Source organism: Hippichthys cyanospilos, chromosome 4 (assembly GCF_059441005.1).
Source record: "Hippichthys cyanospilos isolate Australia breed blue-spotted pipefish chromosome 4, RoL_Hcya_1.0, whole genome shotgun sequence".
NCBI classification, from domain to species: Eukaryota; Metazoa; Chordata; class Actinopteri; order Syngnathiformes; family Syngnathidae; genus Hippichthys; species Hippichthys cyanospilos.
The window spans coordinates 16,953,120-16,976,721 of record NC_142372.1 but is presented as its reverse complement, the minus strand read 5'-3'; the positions used below and the strand labels follow the sequence as shown (position 1 = coordinate 16,976,721).

Below are 23,602 nucleotides of genomic sequence, written 5' to 3'. Positions count from 1 at the left end.
CACTCCAGAAATGATTCATTTTCCTTCTTCACTGTTTATCATTGATAGGAAACTTTCCAATCAAGGCCCACAGAGAACTCACTCATTGGCCACAGAGCAAACAAATTTACAAGGGCAAAACTTAACAAAGACACTAATATTCAGTTGATTGTAAGTTCAAGAGATTTAAGATTCAAGAGTTTTTCTGTCATATGCATAGTAAGACTACACAATGAAATTTTATTCTGTTCACTTCCCCGAGCAGACTACATTCCACAATCGAGCAAATAAGTTCATAAATATGTTACTTAGCGGTTCTTCTTGTTGTTGTTCTTGTTGTTTGTAATTCCTAATTAGACCTCTCATATGTTTATGCAACTTACACAGCCTCTGGTCAAGTTAAAGATGATGTGCGCAAAAAAGAAACTGTCATGATCCAAAAAGAGTTGAAAAAAATATTGTAACTTAGTAATAACACAATCACCCCTTCTGAAATAGATAGACAAACACAGCCAAACTCTGGCATTTCTTCCAGAAAGTTTCTCCTCCATAATAACACAACACATACGTTTATCTAATGTTACATTACAAGAGCACATTTTCATATTTAGAATATTTGAAAAACTACCAGTTATAACTGTTAGCAATTTAAAACGAGATACTTGCGTTTTAATTTTACAAAACGTCACAAAAGCGACAACAGATGACTGTAAGAGCCGAATATGGCTACAGAGCCGCCGGTTGTCGATCGCTGCAACCAGCATTCAGCTCACCGGGTGGGAGGAAAGCACAACGAGTGCACTTGCGCCGTTTAGTGACAAAATTAGAGAACTACAGGTAAGTTGACCTTTTGACAAATGTCATGAAATTCGTGCGTATATTTTTTTGTTTTTGTACGGACACAGAAAATGTTTGAGATAAAAGTGCTTAAATATGTCCTCCTGAGAGGTATAGTTTAAATGTCAGAGAGCGCACACGTACGAGACGCAGAGTCGCGTGACGTCAGAGGTTCCTGAACAAACTCGAGCAAGAGCACACCGGCCATTTTTCTCTGTAGCACTGCTGCTGGTTTGGGGAGTGGAAAAGCGCTTCATAACAATTTGGAAAGCCTACAAGTTTGGACAAGAGTGACACGGCTCTGCAGACGTGGGAAAAGGCGAAACGACAGAAGGCGAACCATGCTGCCGTTGATGCGTGCAAAGTTCTTTTGCTGACATTGTCCGGATTTGGCTTGTCTAAAGTGTCGCACAAATGGAAATGGTGCCTAGCGAGGAGAACCAGTTCGTTTCCAAAGAGGTGAGCCGATCCGATCCGAGACCCAGCCCGGGTCGCACAATTAACCTGTCATCCCTAATTATCATCTCAAACCCAAAAACACATTAGTGTGATGTCAACGCTATAGGTGTTAAAAGAAGCTTGGTTGGTGTTTAGAGGCTAACTTAGCCGCTAGCTGTTAGCCTTCAAACATGACTTGGACGGCCTATCGTGACATGGCTAACTAACACTGCCGTTAAAAAATGTAGTAGAGTTTTGTAACTAAACTGGAGCTTTTGTGTCAGTTCAATGCCTAAATTGCAAACTCTATTGTGTAATGGCCACGGCACTTTTAGTTGACACTATTTTCCAAAAATACTATTTACTTAACTTACAAGTAGCATGAGCTCGGTGCCTAGCTAAAGTCGTCCGATAAGTCCAAACATTGGCAACACCTCTGCTTTGCTAATCTATCATTAGATGCGTTCAATGAATTCGTTAGAAGTGAAATGTTGTCCTCTTGGAACAGTGCAAACCACGTATTGTCATGCTGCGGCTTGCTTTCAAAATAACTTTTAAATGTGTTTTCTTCAAGGTGTGTCAGGTGCAAAAGACAGGCTCATATAACACAATTACACAACTCAATTAACACCAGTACTTTTGATAATATGCTCACCCAGACTTGTTTAATTTTGCGTTCTGCTTGGACGAAGAGTCTCCCAAAGCGAGCCTTTGGGCTCGATCCAGAGCGACCAGCTATCCCCTAGCCAGAGGTGGTTTAGATGAGAAAAAAAAACAAAAATAAATGTTCTCCACTCGGAATACTGTTACTTTATGATCATTTGACCCAAATGAAAGTAAAAAGCACATATCCATAGTATTACCTGGGTAACAGAACAATGTGAGACTACATATAAAAAAAAAAAAGAAAGGTATATTATTTAGGACATAGTACCAGCTATCCTTGTATTTCCTGTGTATCTGGGGGAAAACTATTCAAGGACTAAGTAACTGGTGCAAATCTTCTCATTTACCGGTTTGAATAAAAGCATACATTTCAGAAGAACCGCAGTATAAAATAGGAATCTGCAACCTCCAATATTGCCCAACATTTAAACTTTAACCACAACAATATTGGATACCAATCATTCCTTGCTATGTTGTGATCCACAATGTGTGTGATTCACTGTGTAGCAATACAGTTACCCCACTAAAAGTCTCCAGTAAAGCCAACATTGTTATGATGGAATATTGTCTAGCATTGCCTTAGAATACTTTGCAATCCATATTAGGTGGTTAAGAGAAAGAAAGGATGGAAACCACATGACAATAATACAAAAAACAAAGCACAAAAACTAAGCCTGACACATTAGTAAACACTGGCATGGCTATAGCTATAGCTTGTACAAAACCGACAAAGTATTATGTCCTCATATGTTGATTTACATGTCCCTCAACTGGCCAACCCCATTTGCGAAAGACATACTCACATTCACTGGCATAATAACTAGAGCGCAGAATGTGTGGAAAGTGACCACAAGTGGACACAATCACTGGTTTTTGATGGAAGTGTTTGCATGACATGACTGCACCTGAGGCTCAACTCCTTCTAACAAAGCAAAAGACATAGATCACACTTACAGTAATATATACATCCAAGGAGAAGTAGAGAGCAGAATTTTACTCACAAGAGTGTAACAGCAAAAGTAGTTTCTTGAAAAAAAAAGTAAGATAAGCCTAAAGTATGTTAAATTTACGACTTCTCTGACAAGTATAATTTGTCAATAAAAAATGAAATCAGGTAATTGTAATAGAGTATAGCTCAAACACAGTCCTGTAAATTAGCTGCTGTTGGCTTTCTGTCACTTCATTCATCTTCATAACGCTAGTATTGTGGTACCTTGACTTACAAGTCATTGAATTATGATGTTTCAAGGTTTGGGTCATTGTTCCGGCTATTTATTTATTAATTTTCCTTGACGCACAGTCAAAAATTTGACAAAAAAAGGGTATATGTTGGCAACAATAAGCAAGTTACAGTTTGGCAAATAGTGAACTATTCTTGAAAACGATGCTCTGACTTGTTTATTCAGACTAACTGATAATGTTTACCGTCAAATAAACAATAATTAATTAAGTAAATAATCATTTGTGTCTTTAAAAAACAACCACATAATTGGTTCGGCAAAGTCTGATTGCTTAAGGCTAATGTACAATTGAAAACGGCATGAATGAGCAAATAAAAAGTTGCCGCACATACACGCAATACAGGTATATAGCCTTTAACCCAGGGATCACCTGTGTGGTGCCGCGGGCACTGGGTAGCCCCCAAGTGTCACATGAGTAACATCGCAGACCTGTTCAGCAAATAGTTCACAAGTGATAGAACCTGGTCATTTTCTAGGAATTTTACCAACAATAATGCATATATGACATACACGTTACATACGGGAAAATCAGGTCTGGAAAGTAAAAACCCTGCCTCAATTTGTCATTAGCCACAGGTTCTTTTACTCAACTGGTATGTTCAACTCATTTGACTGCAGGTTGAGTAGAAGCATCTGTGCCTGTAGCCAAACTGTTGCAGGGTTTTATTTCTGTGAATCTGGTAGTTTATATCCTTTGTGAGTGCTCCTTCTTGCCAACAAGCCCACAGTTATAACAAAAATGCACAATACAGAAGATAAAATTCAAGTCCTTGGTTTCTGATCAATATCTGCTCTGGTTAAAGGTCCTTTCAAGGCAACCATTATTTGAACAATCACAGGAAGTAGAAACTGTCCAAAATAAATAGTGCTGAACAACATAGAAAAGAAACCTCATTTGTGGCCTGTCATTATGGAATAATTCCAGAATCGATGATCTTACCAACTGTTCTGTTGAGTAATTGACTCCTGTGATAATAGTAGAATAGATGTTTATGTGGCCTGGAAATGGGCGTGTAGATGGCATACATGGTGGCATCAACAACAAAAACTATGGTAATTGTTGCTTTTTTTTAAATCGACTTTGTCAAATTTATCATTGCCCCTATAAATACTGTGATTTATTATGTGATAAATTTTCACGGTCCCCATCACTTTTGACACACAGAAGCAATAAACTAATTTATAGTACAGAAAACTATCAGATTTACTGTACATACATATTTTGGTCTCTAAGAGCAAATGAACCGTGAGTCAAGATGAACGACTGTTTATCACTCCGTTGGCTTTAACTTTCTAAATTTTTTTAACTTCATAAATTCTTTGATCTGTTTGATTGATGAGGTAAAAGTTTTTTGTTTTTACCCCAATCTGGAAACATGACACCTGCTCTTAAGTCTGTCGCAATTGAAATGGCTGTAGTGGTATGACAAGTTGAACGCGACCAGTTAACTCAGATTTTGCAATGTGTTTCATGTGACTCCGTGTTCATCCTGTGTTGACATTTTCACTTTCACATTTAAATGTTTTGCTGTTACTGGGGTTCTTTCAGTGCCATTATTGAATTTTTGAGTGTGCTCTAGATAGTGTTGTTGTGATACAGTGTTGACTATAGTTTGTGTGACTACAGATTGTTTTCATCCAATTTTCTTCTAAATGACAATTGATTGAAATATAGTTCTGCTTAAGTGTCATTCTCTTTCATCGTGCAGTTTGCTAGCTTTTCTGTTGTTCCGTTTATTGCTCTGCCCGCTAATACTGTCCTTTGAATGAGGCCATAATGAAACAACAAAAGTTTATATTTGTGCTGTGCCACTGCGTGCGTGTGTGTCTGTGTGTGTGTTATTTTGGCTCCCAGTGATTATATCCATGGCAAAAATAACCTTTAATCTCATAATGCACTTGTGTGTTGTCAGCTGCAGCTCCTTTTATAGAACATGTTGCTCATGTTTTCCCTCAATTACAATATATACATTTCAAAGTTGTGCAAAAGATGAATGTTATTCTCATTAGTGCTTGAAATAGCCACTTTTTGCTCAAGCATGAGTATAGCATGTAGCTGTCTGATTTCAAATATATTGTACAAGTCTTCCATCTCTTTGTTCAATATTATTAGGGTATGTTTTGGAGTTGCAGACAGAGTCTTTTTGATGAAATGAAGAGGCTTTCTCAGGTAGAATTCCCTTGCATTTATGTGTGCAGTGCACTGAGCTCTCCTGGTCAGCATGTTGCTAGATAGCTGCATGTGGTCTCACATAAGGCATTAGCACTAATAGACTTTTGAAACATACAAAATATATAAAGACCAAAACTGAAGTTTCCCATTGTTTTATTGCTAATACTACTTAAAAATATGATGATATATGGACAACCGGGATAACAACGGCAAAGCAAGACAGACATAACACATATCACATCTGCAATTGCCAAGACAAGTTGTCAATTGTTAGCTAATTCAATGTAGCTTAGCATCGGTATTTAAAACAATCGCACCTGCAAGTGGTCTATGATCAAGCGGTGAACGATAGAAGCAGCAGTCAATGCTCTTTCAATCTCTTTATTGAACTAACGGTAACAGAATAAACAAGATATATTGACCTTGAATTGATGGGTTAATCAAAAGAATAATTCTTGAAAATTCTCAAAGGCTGGAAACAGCCCTACCTTTCAGATTTACAGAAGACGAATGTATTATTAGCGGCATCAGGCTTGGAACTTCAAGCAATTGGAGGTTACATTACAATTCTTTTTAATATTTGCATTTTGTACTGAACGATTATGTAATACGATTTAATTGGATTTAGTTTAGGAAAAGACTGGCTTCACTGAGTCTTAATCGAACTCTTGCATCATAGTGAAACAAATTGCCTGTAACCAAGCAGAGATGAGCTTTTGCATGTTACCTGTCAGGTCTAATTTACAATATTTAAAAATATTTCCCACACAAACTGTTGCGCAGTTGCCTCTACATTCCCTCCGTGTGTGCCATCTTCGTCCTGCTTTAGTGTGAGCAAACAGTATGCTGACGAATGTTGTGCTCAGTGCATAGTGACTTCATCACTTCCAAGAACCTCCTTTACACACTAGCTCGACCATGTTGGTCTGAGAGGAAGAGGGTTGGTGGCCAAAGTACACATGCGAACACGGACACATTTTCAAAACAAAGCTGCACTGTTCAATTTGTTTAAAAAAAAAAAAAAAAACACACTTGTACCTGTCATGTATTTGCTCATCTAGTAGTATAAGAATATAAACAAAATTGTTTATGTGAAATGCAAAGTCTTCAAACGGTGACATATTTTTACTTTTGCCATCAAGGTATTCTGACATTCTTAGTTTTTGTGAATGTGTATGTAAGTTGCCTCCTCGGTTAATTGATATAAACTAAACTTTGTGAATAGGGCTCCGTAGGTCTTTGGAAAATATACTTATATTTATATGTCAACAACTTGCCACTTGTTATTGAAACCACACTTCTTCTTTTTTTCCACAGTCTTCATCGTTTGTCATGATTTAATCAAGATTTATATGCACAGTGTGGTTCTTGAGACACGACACCATAAACCATATTTTACACCTTTGGAAAACATCAGCGATCTCCAATAAAATGCAAACAGAGGGTGAAATTAAAACTTTAAGCGTTTCATTTGAATTCTCTGTGCTACGGGCTCATTTGAATCTGGCTGGAAAACCTGCTGTATGTTTTTAAGAAATGTCACTCAACTTGTATTAAGTAGGTTGGATCTGTAACACGGCGTGGCGTGACGACTTATGCATGTTGAACAAGCATTGTGCAATAATTAAGTGTAAACTTTAAGCATCTCATAATAGACTGAACACAGGATGGAACACAGGGGCCACCCAGTCCTGCTGACTAGCTTCCCATTGTCTGGTATTGCAGATCCAAAAAGCTGCAGAGGAGCCCAGAGTGCTGTGTATCATCCAGGACATCACCTGTGCCAAGACTGTCAACGAGAGGTTAACCTTCAACCTGCCAGCATCCACCTCCCTCTCCAAACTATATGAAGATGTTGCCCACAAAGCAGGATATGTCAACGGTTCCTTTGAACTCGCCTGGGGAAACACACAAGACATGGTTGGGAAATTCTTCTAACTACACACCACACGATCAAAACTAAGTTGATTGTCGTATATGTTCTTTATGGTTTACAACACGGTCTCATGACAACTGTTCCCTTGAGGTTGTACTGTACCTGAACCTTAGGGAGGCTGATGATAATGCAGTCATTGAAAATCACACATGGCCTTAAAGTTTGAGTCAGTAGTGGATTTGGACATACCATTGTTGACATGCACAAAGTAAACATCATGTGGGGTTTTTTGCCAAAGATGATTGTCCATATTTGCTGATGTTGAACAATATGGAAGGAGGGCAATGTGTGCTCTTGTGTGTACATACCGACCCCTTTTCTTAAAGGAGTCCAAGCTAATCCTGTGGCTGACTCAGGCCAAAGCCTAGCTGCTGTGCCTGTTGTTATCTCACTGAGTAGGTCAGTGGATTATGCTACAGTATGTTTCCACTGCAACTCCCTCTGCTTGCTCATCCTCAGCATGGCCATCAGGAAGTAAATGTGTGATCTCGCTCCAAGCTGTTTGACTTCATTTAGAAAGATGAATGGTGAGAATTTTCTAATAATAATTTTAGAGGGAAGTGAAGCTTTCCTGTAAGTATGACCTGTTAGAGAAGCCTTGGATTTTGACTCCCAACATACATTTCACGGTTACAAACAGCACCCAATGTTTTAATTTGTGCATTGATATAATGATGTCAACACAGAAGACTCCCTCACTTACTACAAGTGCTGGGACCACCATCTTTTGGCATTTATACATAATGACAAATGTTACAAAATAAAACAAATTTGAACTTAACTAAGGACGCCACTTGCAGTGGAAAGAATAACTGTATTTACTCTAAAATACTATAACTGAATTGTGCTCTCCTTTTGTACATCTAGACACCCCTAGAACACAGCGGAGATGTGTCGCTTCTGGATTCTGGGTTTGAACCTGGTGGTAAGAGGAATTTCCTCCAGATAACAGACAAAGATGGAGAACAACCACATGTTGCCTCAGTGAGTTCTGCACAGATAATTGATTGCTTTAAATAAGCAAAATTGGTAGAGTCTCATCTGTAGGATCATTACAGTTGGTCAAGTTGTTCGAATTGGATTTTTGAACCCTAAAGATGTGATCTGGGGGTAAATAAGGTATCAATCTTTATTGATAAAAGAAACTTTTTTTTTTAATCAAACCTTTGAAGATAGTTGATGTAAAAAAAATTTCCATTATAACTCACAGCTATTAATACTAGCAAGGTTTCACACATTTCTCAATGGAACCAAGGCTTAATTGCTAGTGAGTTTAAAGGTTTGACTCATGAGCAATGGAAATTTAGGTCTCGAATGACTTTTCTAGTGTGATTGGTAAATCAGGTAAGATGAGAGGTGAACAATGGACTGCAGCCATCAGTCCCAGTGTTTACTGTACAAACCTGTGGTGCTCGTTTTTTTTTTTTTTTTTTATCACTGCTTGTGTCAGTGGATCAGGTTCATAAGTTGGACGTTGGGCAAGTATATTGATGGGATAGCACGAGGTTGTTTTTGATTACTATAAATATTTGACAATTTCTTTCCTTTGATGTCCATGCATTTATAGGATGAGTCAGGAGCAGCAGATAGCAGTGGACTGGATGATAGCTCCCAGGAGCGATTCATTGGGCCCCTCCCCAAAGATAGCACCATTGGCTGCAGTGGCGATTGCAGTAGCCCCTCTTACTCTTACACCTCCATCCTCAACAAATCTGAGACGGGTGAGGGGTTGCCACCCATAAAATGTGTAATGTTTTTGTATAGCCTCAGATGTCTTCTTAATTTGCTCTGTTGCACTGGTCTAGGTTACGTTGGTTTGGTCAACCAAGCAATGACCTGCTATTTGAACAGTCTCTTACAAACACTGTTCATGACCCCGGAGTTCAGAAATGCATTGTACAAGTAAGTGCAGATATGCAGTCAACCTCTTTGTTTTGCGGGTAGTATGGTTCCACTTTGATCAAAAAAAAAAAAACAACCCTAAAACAACGTATAAAGTGAGACTGCAGATTTTTGGGGAGGGGTATTTTGCCCCACCCACACACTAAACACATTTGAATATATTAAGCTTTTGCATATGTTGCTCACTTCAGCTGGGAGTTTGAAGAATCTGAAGAGGACCCAGTCACGAGCATTCCCTACCAGCTGCAAAGACTATTTGTTCTTCTCCAGACAAGTAAGAAACGTGCCATCGAGACCACTGATGTGACACGAAGCTTTGGATGGGACAGTAGTGAAGGTAAATGTTTCATCTCCCCCATGCCTGCAAAATGATTTTATTTGAGGGGGAAACCTCACGTCATGGCATTTCTTCTTTTTTCTTTCTTTTCTTTTTTCCTTTTTCTTTTAATCCTAGCTTGGCAACAACATGATGTGCAAGAACTGTGCAGGGTCATGTTTGATGCCCTGGAGCAAAAGTGGAAGCAGACTGAACAGGTGGGAGAACGCACAAACAGAAAATCAGCCCCAGATCACAAACAAAAGGGTTTTTGTAAGAAAAAGGATATAACCAGCATGGTTTGACACTTTCCTTTTATTCATTTATTTATTTTTTTACGTCATGGACCAAGCGGGATTGCAAACACTCAGGCCTGTGTCTGTGCTGACCACATGGCTGCACATGAGACAAATAAGCTTGTGATTGCCTTTCACTAAAAATAATGCGACTTACCCACTAAATATACTGTGGAAGATTTTTTTTTCCATTCTACCTTCTCTGTTGAGAAGAAATGTGAAGCTTGAAAAGTCAATACCGTAAACTTTAAAGGGACAATGTGCATAATGTAGACCATTTTTCATTAAAAATGAACAAATTAAATGATTATAAATTTCAAAAACTTGCAAGTAAATGTGTTCTTAATGACGAACAGTATGTTTTAAATATAATCGTACGTCTAGTTATCAGTAAATTAGATTACGTGGGGGGTGGCACTCCTCCGGAGGCTGCCATTTCTGTTATAGCTATGGACAGTGGTAAATGCAGCACCTCCTGCTGTCCGCAATGAAAAACGGGTCTAAATCTTACACATTGTCCCTTTTAAAGTTGAATTAGTAGGATGTCAGACAGAGGCCTTGAAAAGGCCTTTTCAGTGTGCTCTGTGGACAACAGAATAGGATTCCATGAGGTGACAGAAAAAAAAAATTGTACTTCTGCAAGTAATAATCCAAGCCTCTTGCAAAAAAATCCCCCCTTTTTTAATACAAACGCTGAAATTTTAGAGGCTAAAATGAGATTTATTTTATACCAAATTAGTTCACCATCCAAAATGAGGCAGAATATATATTATGTGATCAAATTGAGTTGAAATTTACTATTTATTTAAAATGGCATTTTGGTTTGATTTTAAAAGATAATAAACATGTAAGAAATATGACTTTAGGGTTCCTCATCTATGTTCAAGTTTAAACAGCTTAACAATTTAGGCTCTACAGGTAACCCTAAAGTACAACTATTTGAAATTAAATACTACTTCCCCCTTTCGTCTATGTGTCAAAAAGACTTCATCAGCAACCGTAGTCTTTGCCATTGCTCATTGTGCAAAATTTGAGATTTACTGTTTAAAGTACATCGTAAAGCAGCACTGCGATGTCCTGCTTAATGACGAGGAAAGATTTCTGTCTGTTTTTGTTCAATAATCTAAAGACAAAGTCGATAGTATATTATAAACCACATGAAAAAAAAAACTTCTATCAAATGAGGCTCATGTAATATTAATTAAATAATTGTTCACGTGTCCAAATCAGTTACCATTACGTTATATGGCCTCCACAGTGATTAGTGGAACAAATTTTAGCCAAACAGAGAAATCATGTACATATATTATCACCTCTTTAGTGCAAAGGAAGTGTAAAATTGAATGGTTGAAAAGGAATCCTTTCAAAATTGGCATCCCAGTGAAAGCCAGAAAAAAAAGGCCCACTGACATGTAACAACACTACAGGCTTCATTGAAATGTCAAAGAGCTCCTTCTATGTGAATGTTTCTGGCTGGGACAAAGAATGTGAGACATGTCAATTGCTTTTTTTCCCCACTCATGACTGTCTCTTCAATTGCGTTGCATGTTGGATTTTTTTCCATGAATCATGTCAGTGAAGGCCTGGCTTCATTCCTCTCTTCAGGCTGACCTGATCAACCAGCTATACCAGGGGAAGCTCAAGGATTACGTTCGCTGTCTGGAGTGTGGCTACGAGAGCTGGAGGATTGATACTTACTTAGATATCCCTCTTGTAATAAGACCATTTGGGGCCAGTCAGGCCTATGGCAGTGTGGTATGTTCACCTCGACATTCACTTTTTTTCGACCCTCATTTCACAAAATGTTGTCATAGGAAAGCTTATTTGACAACTTTAACTTGAATTAAATGTTGGTACTCCAGGAGGAGGCATTGCAGGCATTCATTCAGCCGGAAACTCTAGACGGGCCCAACCAGTACTTCTGCGAACGCTGCAAAAAGAAATGCGATGCCCGGAAGGTGAGCTCACTAGGAATGAGTTTGCACAATCTGTATGCAGAATGCAGAAGAGCCCTTCTGCGAATTCAGTTATTCCTCAAATCCACATTATTTTGTCATAGGGTTTGAGGTTTCTGCATTTTCCCTACCTGCTGACGCTGCAGCTGAAGCGATTTGATTTTGACTATTCCACTATGCATCGCATCAAGCTCAATGACAGCATGACCTTCCCGGAGGAACTTGACATGAGTCCATTCATTGATGTGGAAGATGAGGTGAGAGCAGTCATAATAGGAACATGTTTGCTGGTGATTTACAGGCTTTAACCTGCATTGTGACAAGCACTTGATTAGTAAAGGTTAGTGCTTGACCAATTGTCAATGAAAAAAAATATTGTTGTGGTTTGTTTATGTAATTTGTAGAAGTCCCCTCAGACAGAAAGCTGCACTGACAGTGGAGCAGAAAATGAAGGGAGTTGCCACAGTGACCAGATGAGCAATGATTTCTCAACTGATGACTGTATGGATGAGGGCATTTGCCTGGACAGCACTGCCAGCGCAGAGAGGGTCTTGAAGCCAAAGGTATTTGCTTCACAGAGGTCAATTGTTGGAATTGAGATCAAAGCATGATCCAGACCATGACTATTTTCATTTGAAACTTTTTGTTTTGAAGAAATTAGTTTACAATACACATTACATTTGAGTACTTGCTGATACTGAATATTGAATTTTGATCTTTGTCTTGGTTGCTGCGCTGTTTGGGTTCCATAATTATTTACATGAAGATCTGTATTGAAAGATCGTTATTTGTCAGCCCGTCGTTAGTGTTTCGCATTGTGTCAGCCAAATGAACTAATGAGCTAGCAGACTTTTGCCAAATGAAGTTATGTGTTTGCTTAAATATGCCGACTGTAATACTCCTGATTAGATGTTAAGTTTACTGTAAACCTAAGCAGTGTTTTATAAAGAGCTTGAAACTAGCTCATGTTGAAACTGCATATCATATATCAGAGCACTTAAGTGAAAATTGGATTATGACAGGCTGGTACAATAGTATCAGATGTCCTAGTATTGTTGTGTTTTTAGAAGTATGGAATATCAGCACAGCTATCATATTTATTAATTCATTACTCTACATATTATTCAACCCGGAGGGATATTTACATGGTGGAAAGTGTTCAATGAGTCGTAGTCAATGCTAATTTTGTATCACAAAAGTAAAAAGCAAGCATGTGATTTTATTTTTTTTCCCCTTTTGTCATGTTTTGTCAATGTGGGTATTATTGCTCCTTAATCTGAGCAAAAATATTTTCCAACACTTTTTGTCAGAGTTTGCCATGCTTTGAGCTGTTCTCCGTCATGGTCCATTCGGGAAGTGCCGCAGGTGGGCACTACTATGCCTGCATCAAATCCTTCACTGATGGCCAGTGGTACAGTTTCAATGACCAGCATGTTAGCAAGGTCAGTAGCAACCACTGAGGGCTGTCATGTCCTCAGGATTAATATGGCCGCTTCATTTCACCCCTGTGAAATATTCTCTATGTTCTTTTTCTTGATGAATGATCCTCAGCATTGTCATATATCTCTACCATTACTAGTTGATGTGTTTTCTTTTTTTGGCTAGATCACTCAGGAGGACATTAGAAAGACTTATGGGGGCTCCTCAGGGAGCAGAGGATATTATTCCAGTGCCTTTGCAAGGTTGGTTTTGTATGATTTTCTATTTTGCAGAATTTTACAATTTGAACACCCATACACTAAATGAATAGGATCACCTTGTGAAAATGTATGTTTTTTTTTTTCTCCAACAGCTCTACAAATGCTTATATGCTGATTTACAGATTGAAAGATCCCTCAAGGAATGCAAGTAAGAAATCGTATAGTCCTTCATGTTACTGGTGGAATGATTAACTTTTTTCCTGATCCAGTGTTAATCATTTCCATGCAAAACAAATGTATCACCAATTTGTAAGGAACTTTCTTAAGACTCTTGTAGGCGTTATTGATATGACGTACAGGACAGTAGCAATGCTTCAAGCAAAAGTATATGTGATGTACGGTATATCATTAAATGACCTCTCATAAGGAAGTACTTAGAGCCAAATGGTTAATATAACTGTGATAAAATGGTTAATAAATAACTAAAACATGACTACAACATTGATTAATGATTATCTTATTCTACTGTATGCAATTACACAGTGCCTAGTTTGAAAGAGGAACAAATTTGACAACAAACATTGTGAGCTCTTATACACGAACAGTGTGTCAGGTAAAGAGATATGCAAAATTGTTTAACCACTCAAACAAAATCAGAATGAGTACAGCCAGGCTGTCAAAGTGAAAAATACTTAGTGTTGATGGTGCACTGCTTCCTTCTGAGACGCCGGATGGTGGACCAAAATTTCCACAAAGCTGTTCGGAAGTTGTTTTCCATAGTTTTTGCCTCTGCGACTGCCAAAGCCGCAACCTGCAATGCCAGTTGGTACCTGTCAGCTGCCTCTGGAGTCCCACAGGCCAAAATGGCCGGATATGACTCCTTCTTCAGCTTGAAGGCATCCTTTCAGTGGGTTTGAGGATTGCTGCCATGAAAAGCACCGACCACCTTGTCGCCGCAACACCGATCAGCCGCCTCGACAATGGAGGCATAGAGCATAGTTCACTTGGACTCAATGTCCCCTGGCACGTGGGAGAAATTCTGCTGGAGGTGGGAGTTGAAACTCCTTCTGACGGGACTCTGACAGACATTCCTAGCAGACCCTCTTGATACGTTTGGGTCTCCCAGGTCTGACCGGCATCCTCCACCACCATCGGAGCCAACACACCACCAGATGATGATCAGTTAACAGCTCCGCCCCTCTCTTTATCTGAGTGTCCAGAACATGCGGCCGCAAATCCAATGACACAACCACAAAATCGATCATCGCGCCTATGGTGTCCTGCTGCCAAGTGCCATACGGCCACAACTATGTTTAAACTTGGTGTTTGTTAGACCAAGCGTGACAAGCTCAGAAGTCCAGTAACAAAGCACCGCTTGGGTTCAGATCAGGGGGGCCGTTCCTCCGAATCGCACCCCTTCAGGTCTCACTATTGTTGTCCATGTGAGCATTGAAGTCCCGCAGCAGAACGAGGGAGTCCCCATAGAGGGTGTTCGCCAGCACACCCTCCAAGGACTCCTAAAAGGGTGGGTACTCTGAACTGCTGTTTGGTACATAAGGACAAACCACAGTCGGCACCCGTTCCCCCACCCAAAGGTAGAGGGAGGCTACCCTCTCGTTCACTGGGGTAAACCCCAATGTACAGGCCTCACGAGAAGACTGGTACCTGAGCCAAGCTGTGTGTGGAGGCGAGTGTCTTGTCTCTGTCAGAGAGGTCACATTCCATGTCCCAAGAGCTTGCTTCTGCAGCTGGTGATCGGAGCGGCAAAGTTCCCGCCTTTGGCCCCCACCAGGCGCTCGCTCGTGAGCCCCATCTCCTGACCTGGCTCCTGACGGGGATCTTGGTGGCGAGGGAAACTTGACTCCATTTATTTTCTTCATCATTAGATGTCTATGAGCCGTGCTTATTCTGGTCGCTCACCTAGGACCTGTTTGCCATGGGTGACACTGCCATGGGCATACAGCCCCTGACAACTTAGCTTCTAGGATCATTGGGACACACAAACCCCTCTGCCATTTCCACTTCAGGAAAAAAAACGCAACAGCTTAAAACGCAGCGCTAATGTTGTTAAACTACAACTGTATTCTAAAATGTGTTTGCAATGTATAAGTAATAAGTATATTCTTGTGTTATGAACTATTTATTAGTTTTCACTCAATCCTGTACATGTCTTTTTTATGAAGAGTATTTAGCTGTAGATGACTTCCCGGAGCACATCAAGAGTTTGGTTCAGAAGGAGAAAGAGTCTGAAGAGCAGGAGAAGAGACAAAGAGAGATTGAGCGAAACACTTGCAAGGTAAACAAATGGATCTGCTTGCTTGATATCTCCTCTTCTGCCTGTGTAAAATCCCATGGTGCATTCTGTCTGTATTCCTTCAATTGATCACTCGTGTTCTTTACTTTAGATCAAGCTTTTCTGTATGCACCCTTCGAAGATGATGGTAGAGAGCAAGCTGGAGGTGCACAAGGACAGAACTCTTAGGGAAGCAACCGAAATGGCCTACAAGGTTTGTTTGTTTGCAGTCCCTGTACTGGATAAAGGTGATAAACTCAGATCAACCTGATCATATACTGTACTGTGTTTCAGCTGATGGAGCTGGAGGAAACTGTCCCCTTAGACTGCTCTCGTCTGGTGAAATATGATGAGTTCCACGAGTACCTGGAGCGCTCCTATGAGGGTGAGGAGGAAACACCCATGGGCCTTCTGCTGGGAGGTGTCAAGTCTTCTTACATGTTCGACTTGCTGTTGGAGACCAGACGACCAGAGCAAGCATTTTTGCCTTACAAACCTGGAGGTGAGGGTTGTCAAACTATATTATAGCTTCTTTTCCATTGTATAAGGTCTAACCTGGCTGGCTCGGTGGAAGAGTAGTTAGCATGTCAACCTCACTGTTCAGAGTCCCAAGTTCAGTTCTAGCTCGCTCCGGCCTTGCTGTGTGGAGTTTGCATGTTCTCCTTGTGTCCACATGGCTTCTCTCTGGGCACTCCGGCCTCCTCCCACATTCCAAAGACGTGCATAGTAGCTGTATTGGACACTCTAAATTGTCCTTATGTGTGATTGGCTGTGTGAATGGTTGCTTGTCCCTGTGAGCCCTGCAAATGGCTGACAACCGGTTCAGAGTGTCCCCCGCCTATTGCCTGTAGACAGATGGCTGGGATAGGCACCACCAAGCCAGCAACCCTAGTGAGGATAAGTGGCGAAAGAAAATGTTTGGATGAATGGAAAGTTTAACCTGAAACAGTGTGGTTCTGCCCTACTGCATATGGTGCATTTTCCATTTCAAGGCCCAGTGGTGACAATGTACAGAACATTGTGTATGGCTTTTTTTCTTTTTTTTTTTTTTTAATGTCTGAGCCATATTATGTTCATGCCAAACATACCTTTTGGAATTCTGGCCAAAAGATTCATTTGAGTTTGAAATGTTTGCAAAAACACATTTAAATTTTCACAAATGCATGTAGGAAAGTTTAAAGTTATGATCAGAATAATGATGGCAAAAACAATTGGAAATGGTTGATCCTGGTCCATCTTTTTACTTCAACAAAAAATGGCATTTGGACATGTGTGTGTGACCTTTTTAATCTACTGTACTTTGTACTTTTCTTAAAAAAAGAGTTCTTCGTGGCCCCAAAAGTATGAACAGTTTTGATTGTATTTAAATCATTCTACACAGAATATTAAGGCATACATATATGTATATTAATATATATTGGTATTATAAGAATTGCAATTTCCTTGTCATGTATGGATGTGGTTCTGTTTTCCCACAGAAGTGATGGTGAAGGTTCATGTTGTGGATCTGAAAACTGAGACCATCGCCTCTCCGATCAGTGTTCGGGCTTACCTGAACCAGACCATCACGGAGTTCAAGCAGCTTATTGCACAGGTTCACATTTTCTTTCTGTTACTGCTATCCTTTCTTTAGTCAAACGACTAATCTAGGGATGAAAGCAATTTTTAGAAAGGATACTTGATAAAATCATATGATTTAAAAAAATAATAAAAAATGAATCTTCCTTGCTGCTTCTAAATGATTGTTGATCACACACCATTCTATGTGTGAAAACAGTTGGTGGAGAGAGTGTATAATAAATATAACGCTCAAAGTTTGGGATAATATCTCACCTAATTGATAACTACATTGCATCTGCAATCACCAACACAAAGAATCCATGTATGGCACTGCTAGTTATAATGCATTCAAGAACAAGTGGTCAGGGATAGACACCACTGTCGGTGCATTTTCAGTTGCTGCACCAAATGGTAACTGAATACACACATAATAGGCTTTTACTTAGACAATCTAATTTGTTCCTTCAAGCAAACTGGTTTCTTCAAGTTATATACTTAATCGGTGCTTCCATTTAGGCTACAGGGCTATCATCAGAAACAATGCGCGTGGTTCTGGAGCGCTGCTATAATGACCTGCGTCTTCTGTATGTTCCAAACAAGACACTAAAAGCGGAGGGGTTCTTCAGGAGTAACAAGGTTTGTTTATTCATGTGTTTTACAAGGCCACATTTTCATAACATAGGTATTTTTGTTCGGTTATGGTTAAGGAAACTTACCATCAATAAACATTGATTACAACCCTTTCACTCTGTTTTTTTACATTTTGTTTTGTCTTAGGTTTTTGTAGAAAGCTCAGAGTCAACTGATCATCAGGCTGCGTTCACTGACTCGCAGCTGTGGAAGCTTTTAGATCGCCACGGGAATACTATTCGACTACAGGTCTTGCTACCTGAACAGTCCCCTGGCACCTTGGCCAGCAGAACTATTTGCCAAAAGGTTGGCAGTGACTCAGACGTGCCCTTTGAAGGGTCAAAAGGCAACAGGAAATCAGTTGAGGCTATCCTGGAGGAGAGCACAGAAAAATTAAAGAACCTGTCTCTGCAACAACAGCAGCAGCAGGGATCCAGCACCAGCGACAGCCAGAAAAGCTCAGACACCAGTGATTTTGAACATATCGAATCCCTGAGCCAAGAGGTGGACTCAAACCCGCCCTGCGTGGCCGCAGACAACAGAGAACTAGAGAACCGGATCGAGAACACGGCTGGGTGCAGTGGCAGTGCCTCATCTGACCCAGAAAACCACTTTGCCAGCGAGGAGCGCTCAGACTCAGAGGTAAACAATGACCGCAGCACCAGCTCGGTGGACAGCGACATCCTGAGCTCGAGTCACAGCAGTGACACGCTGTGCAATGCAGACAGCGGTCCCATCCAGCTGGCCAATGGCTTGGACTCGCACAGCATCACTAGTAGCCGTCGCTCCAAAGCCCACGAGGGCAAGAAAGAGACCTGGGACACTGCAGAGGAAGACTCTGGGACGGACAGCGAGTTTGATGACAATGGGAAGACAAAATCGGAAGCCCAGTACTTGTACTTCAGGACAGAACCTTGTTCCCAGGATGACTCTACCTGCAATTCACAAAAATGTATGAACTTCCTATTCACGATGTAGTTAAAAGAACCTTTTATCTTCAAGTAGTCATCTTTCTCATCATCCTAATTGCTAACAGATGCCACATGGTAGTGGCACAGCACTACTCCTCTCATCTAAATCAGAGGTGCCCAAACCTTTACCAAACCATTATGAATACTACCTTGGTGATCTAGACTCATCAGCACCCCTGGTCTAAATGAAGTTCCTTAATATACTTCCACATAATTTCTTTTCATCAAAAGGGCCTTAAAAGAGATGCAATATAAAGTACAACATCCATGTTAAGCATAACATGCCCCCTTGATATGAATTGCTCACTTAATTAGAGCCTGTGTAGTGTTTGATGCCCAGTATCCGATTGGGTCTATGTGTGGTTGATTGATAGGGCGAGAGTTTTTTTTTTTTTTTTTTTAACACCTGTGAAACAGCTGTTAAGTTACTTTTGCTATCTGCACATACATGCTGCTATAAATCAAAGTAACTGTCAAAAGAAGGGAACTCTGTTCCTATTATGGTCGAAGTTCAGTGCCCTCTTAATGCAATGAGCAATGCTACCCAAAAGGTTACTTCACAGCCTGTTCAGTCACTGTACATACTGCCATTATGCTGATTGTTTGACTGTCCGAGCAGATGAAGGGTGCCCCAAACATCACTAGACGCATCTTTTTTTTTTTTTTTTTTTTTTTTTTTTTTCCTTTGGACTGGGGTTTCTGTAAGCAGGGCTGGCCATTTAATATTGGAGCAGCACTGCAAAATGATCACCTAGCAAGAATTTGTTTCTTCCCCCAACTGCAGAGCAAACCATTTTGAGGTGTGTCACAGAAGCGTGGGTTGTCGTTTTATGGATGCGTCGCCCGAAGCGAAATGGTCCACTCAACCCAGTGACATTGCACACAAACATGTATCTTCGGAGAGCCTTATTCATGAGCAGGAATTTCTGCTTTGTTGCAAAGCCAAAGCTGTTAAATGCTGATGACCTTGTGTCGGTCAAAAAGATACTCAAATGAAATAGTAAAAAATGAAGTGTACAATGGTTTTTTGGACACCCTGTATAACAACTATGTTTGGGGGAGAAGAAAAGATATGCCTGCATTGAGTTGTTTCCTGTGCTGTTCCCCAGGTATAGTGGTTCATGTGGACAAGCGGATAACGTTGGCTGCGTTCAAACACAATCTGGAGCCCTACGTCGGTGTCACCTCGACCCAGTTCAAAGTGTTTCGGGTTTATGCCAACAACCAGGAGTTTGAGAGCGTACGGCTCAATGAAACGCTGTCGTCATTCTCTGACGACAACAAGGTCAGGATCCATATTGACGATCGATCGGACCAAGTTGTAATCGAGTAACACATTGCAATGCAAACTCCATTGCGTTTCGCAGATAACCATTCGGCTTGGTAGAGCCCTGAAAAAGGGTGAATACAGAGTAAAGGTGTATCAACTCCTAATAAATGAACAAGAGGTGAGAGGGAGAGCAAAATAAAATCTGCTGTTGCGAGCGAGGAGAGCTAATTGTTGTCTTTGACATGTGTTATGTAGCCCTGCAAGTTTCTTGTGGACACGGTGTTTGCAAAGGGCATGACTGTGAGACAGTCTAAAGAGGAGCTGCTTCCTCTCTTGAGAGAGCAGTGCAAGCTTGACCTCAGCATTGACCGGTAAGCCCCACACATGAATGGGTTGACGCACATGTATTACATACCAAGCAAAAATATTGTTGTATTGGTCAGGGTGCGTCTCAGGAAAAAGACGTGGAAGAATCCAGGCACAGTATTTCTGGACTACCATGTTTATGAAGAAGACATCAGCATCTCCTCCAACTGGGAGGTTTTCCTAGAAGTCCTCAATGGTAATTATGTCAGCAATAAACTGTACTGGGCTATAAGCCCCATTTGGACCTGTTTGCTTTTTTCCTTGACAACCATACCATACCGTATGTTTTTGCAGTTAAATTAAAAAGTAAAAGTGTATCAAAACATGATAGTCAGTCATACTTTTAATACATCGCGGCCGTTGCAAATGTAGTGATCAACAGACATTTTGAAATTGGAAGTCATCAATAGAACAGGGTGGCCTCTGCGTTCTTACATCCTGTCCAACAAGTGCTTCAGCATTTGTCGCAGCATTTGGATACTTTTAATAGAATTTGTTTATTACCATTGTGTTAATGAAATTTATTCATTAGCTAAATGGGTTGTTTATTGTAAATAATTGCATGTTTATTGTAAATAAGTGCATTCACCGTTACCATTTTGCCTTTCGGTATTTTGATTGTAGCATAATGCTCATTTCATGCCAATAGATGCCACTTCCACATCCCAAAATTGAAGAGTTGTCGGCCTGCTCTCTGAAGTCCCTTTTGATGACTTTTTCAGAGCACGAGAAGATGAAGTCCATGTCACAGCTGGCTGTCCTTACACGTAGGTGGAGTCCATCCACCATGAAGCTGGATCCCTTCCAGGAAGTGATTCTGGAGAGCAGCAATGTCGAGGAACTCAAGGAGAAGGTATCATCTCTCCTGCTAAATTCTTTTGAAGCACTGATTCCCATACATCATAGATTGTGGTAAACATCCTAATTTGTGATGATTTCCAATATAGCTGTTTGTTGTATGTCATTGCAGCTCAGTGAAATTAGTGGTATCCATCTTGAAAAGCTGGAGTTTGCAAAGGTTTGTGAGATGCTTCCTCCTTCCTTATTTTTTTTCCTCCATTTAGACTTGTTTGTGCGTGAGGCTTTCCGCATGTGCTATGTGCAGGGTCGAGGAACGTTTCCCTGTGACATTTCTGTACTGGAGATCCATCAGGATTTGGACTGGAACCCCAAGGTGTCGGCATTAAACATGTGGCCCCTATACATCTGTGATGATGGGGCCGTGGTCTTTTACAGGTAGGATCTTAAAACAAAAAAACTAAAAAATCAATGTTCTAATGAGATATTTCTTATCATACACAAAGGTTGTCAAAAAAATAAACAATGAGTCTTATACCAGTGAATATGAACATCAGTTTTGAATGAAAACTAATTTCTTTTGGTATTCATCTAATTACAGTAACAGTGTTGCAGTTTGATGCAACATTTTGGTCTAGAATACAAACATGCTAGCTGTTCGCTGCTGTGCTGACTGTCCAACAATCTTAAGTAATAATCAAGAAAAAACACTGGGGAGAACAAAAAATCTTCTAGATAAGTGAAAATGTTTTATAGGAATTTCATGGAAATACATGTACTATATGAGACACTATTTCAAAAGGCAATTATTTCGATTGAAAATATGTTTATGATTAAACAAAATGCTAAGCAAATTATTAGCTAGACATTGCAGCTAAATTGTATCAAGAGACTTCTTTTCATATGTTGCAGTTGATGTGTCTTGTCATTCAAGAGGGAGGGATGAGAAAACACTTAATTTATTTATTTATTTATTTTTTCCCTACTTTTAAAATTTTCTCACAAGATGACTAGAACGTTCTGCATGGATTATTTGCAACTTGTTTTGACTGGACAAACAATATCCTTCAATTACAGCATGACCCACATTTGAAAGCCTCCTTACTGTGTGTGCAGAGACAGCACAGAGGAACCGATGGAGCTATCAGAAGATGAGCGCAATGAACTTATGAAGAAAGAAAGCAGCCGCCTCCTCAAGACCGGACATCGGGTCAGCTACTCGCCGCGGAAAGAGAAGGCCCTCAAGATCTACCTAGATGGGGGTCCTGCCAAGGATCTAGGGCAGGACTGAGTCCCACAAGCTCTCCCCATGTCAATCAGATCTTCTGGATACTCTCTTGGAGTCAGTGTGGTTGAGCGATCCGAAAAAGACTTGAGCGTCAAGCGGCGTGAGGTAGAAATGCTCTCACCCTCCACTCTGAGTTGTGCACTGTTAGTTTGTGTTGTACTGTAAAGTTGAAAGGGAATTCGAGAAACTATTCCTGACAGATGACGAATCAAACGCTGTTTTGTCAAATGCCCCTGAAGCTCTGGAAAGGCTTGAACGCATACACGTCTCACAAGTCAGTCACCCTCTGCTTGTTCACGTCATCTCAAATTGACCCTTTCCTCAGAGATCAATAAGTGCTCACTGCTCTGCTTTTCACCTTCCTTTGAATTCCCTACAGTAGGCCCCAACAAAAAATGGATCCTCTCAGAGATACAAGCTTCTTCTTCTCACTTTATCTAAAAGCTTTCTGATGTTAAGCATCACAACGCGTAATGTCGCTCTAATGCGGAGCGGTGTGTTGACACAGGTTTGCTTTTCATCTGAGCTTCTTTGGCCTTCGTCACCAGCGCTAGATTTGGTCCAATTACCCTCTTCCCTTCTCCATTTTAACAAATCAAGTAAAGATGATCATCATGACCACTGTCTTGTTTTTGTAACTTTCATTCGACATAATCAACATTTGCAGGTCCCCACACACACATGCCTAACTGTTTTCCAACAGTTTGTAGCTTTCGTTCTCTCCTGCTTATCCAATCTTCCTGTGCAACATACTTCGAGGACGGGAGCTTCCGCATTGGGTTTTTTCGGACGAGCACGCGAGGTGGAGGTGGCGCTTGAACCCACTGCTGCTTGATAGATGGACACCAGAGGGTGGAAAAAGTTCACCGGGCCGCCTGTGTCTCGGCCTGCGGGGCTTTCGATACAGCCACCAGCTTTTCACTGTAGAAATGCCAATATCTGAAATTGTTTTTCTTCTGTTGGTGTTTATTTCTTTTGAGATTCAAATCCTGTGTGAAAATAGTTTGAGATGATTTTAGAATTTAATTAAAATGCTTTATTTCATAA

The 23,602-nt window shown here is 40.4% G+C and overlaps 1 protein-coding gene across 1 annotated transcript; it reads left to right on the top strand.

Annotated features, from left to right (window-relative positions):
• The first annotated feature begins 1,029 nt into the window (after window positions 1-1,029).
• Window positions 1,030-23,602, top strand: usp47 (ubiquitin specific peptidase 47). The gene is made up of 28 exons (XM_088412210.1): window positions 1,030-1,275; window positions 7,060-7,254; window positions 8,138-8,254; window positions 8,838-8,991; window positions 9,076-9,172; window positions 9,364-9,509; window positions 9,627-9,706; window positions 11,390-11,539; window positions 11,647-11,742; window positions 11,844-11,996; window positions 12,144-12,302; window positions 13,050-13,181; window positions 13,345-13,421; window positions 13,532-13,587; window positions 15,563-15,675; window positions 15,785-15,886; window positions 15,967-16,174; window positions 17,151-17,266; window positions 17,749-17,868; window positions 18,010-18,814; window positions 19,943-20,118; window positions 20,201-20,281; window positions 20,359-20,474; window positions 20,547-20,665; window positions 21,192-21,322; window positions 21,440-21,487; window positions 21,575-21,705; window positions 22,384-23,602. Exons 1-28 carry the CDS (start codon window positions 1,231-1,233, stop codon window positions 22,556-22,558), a joined length of 4,098 nt encoding a protein of 1,365 aa, XP_088268336.1. The 5' UTR covers window positions 1,030-1,230; the 3' UTR covers window positions 22,559-23,602.

Bases quoted from the DNA above. Each gene is read 5' to 3' on its own strand.
- usp47 (XM_088412210.1), top strand. From the start codon at position 1,231: ATGGAAATGGTGCCTAGCGAGGAGAACCAGTTCGTTTCCAAAGAG. The intron at 16,175-17,150 runs GTGAGGGTTGTC...GTTTTCCCACAG, and splicing joins TTTGCCTTACAAACCTGGAG to AAGTGATGGTGAAGGTTCAT. The intron at 21,706-22,383 runs GTAGGATCTTAA...CTGTGTGTGCAG, and splicing joins GGGGCCGTGGTCTTTTACAG to AGACAGCACAGAGGAACCGA.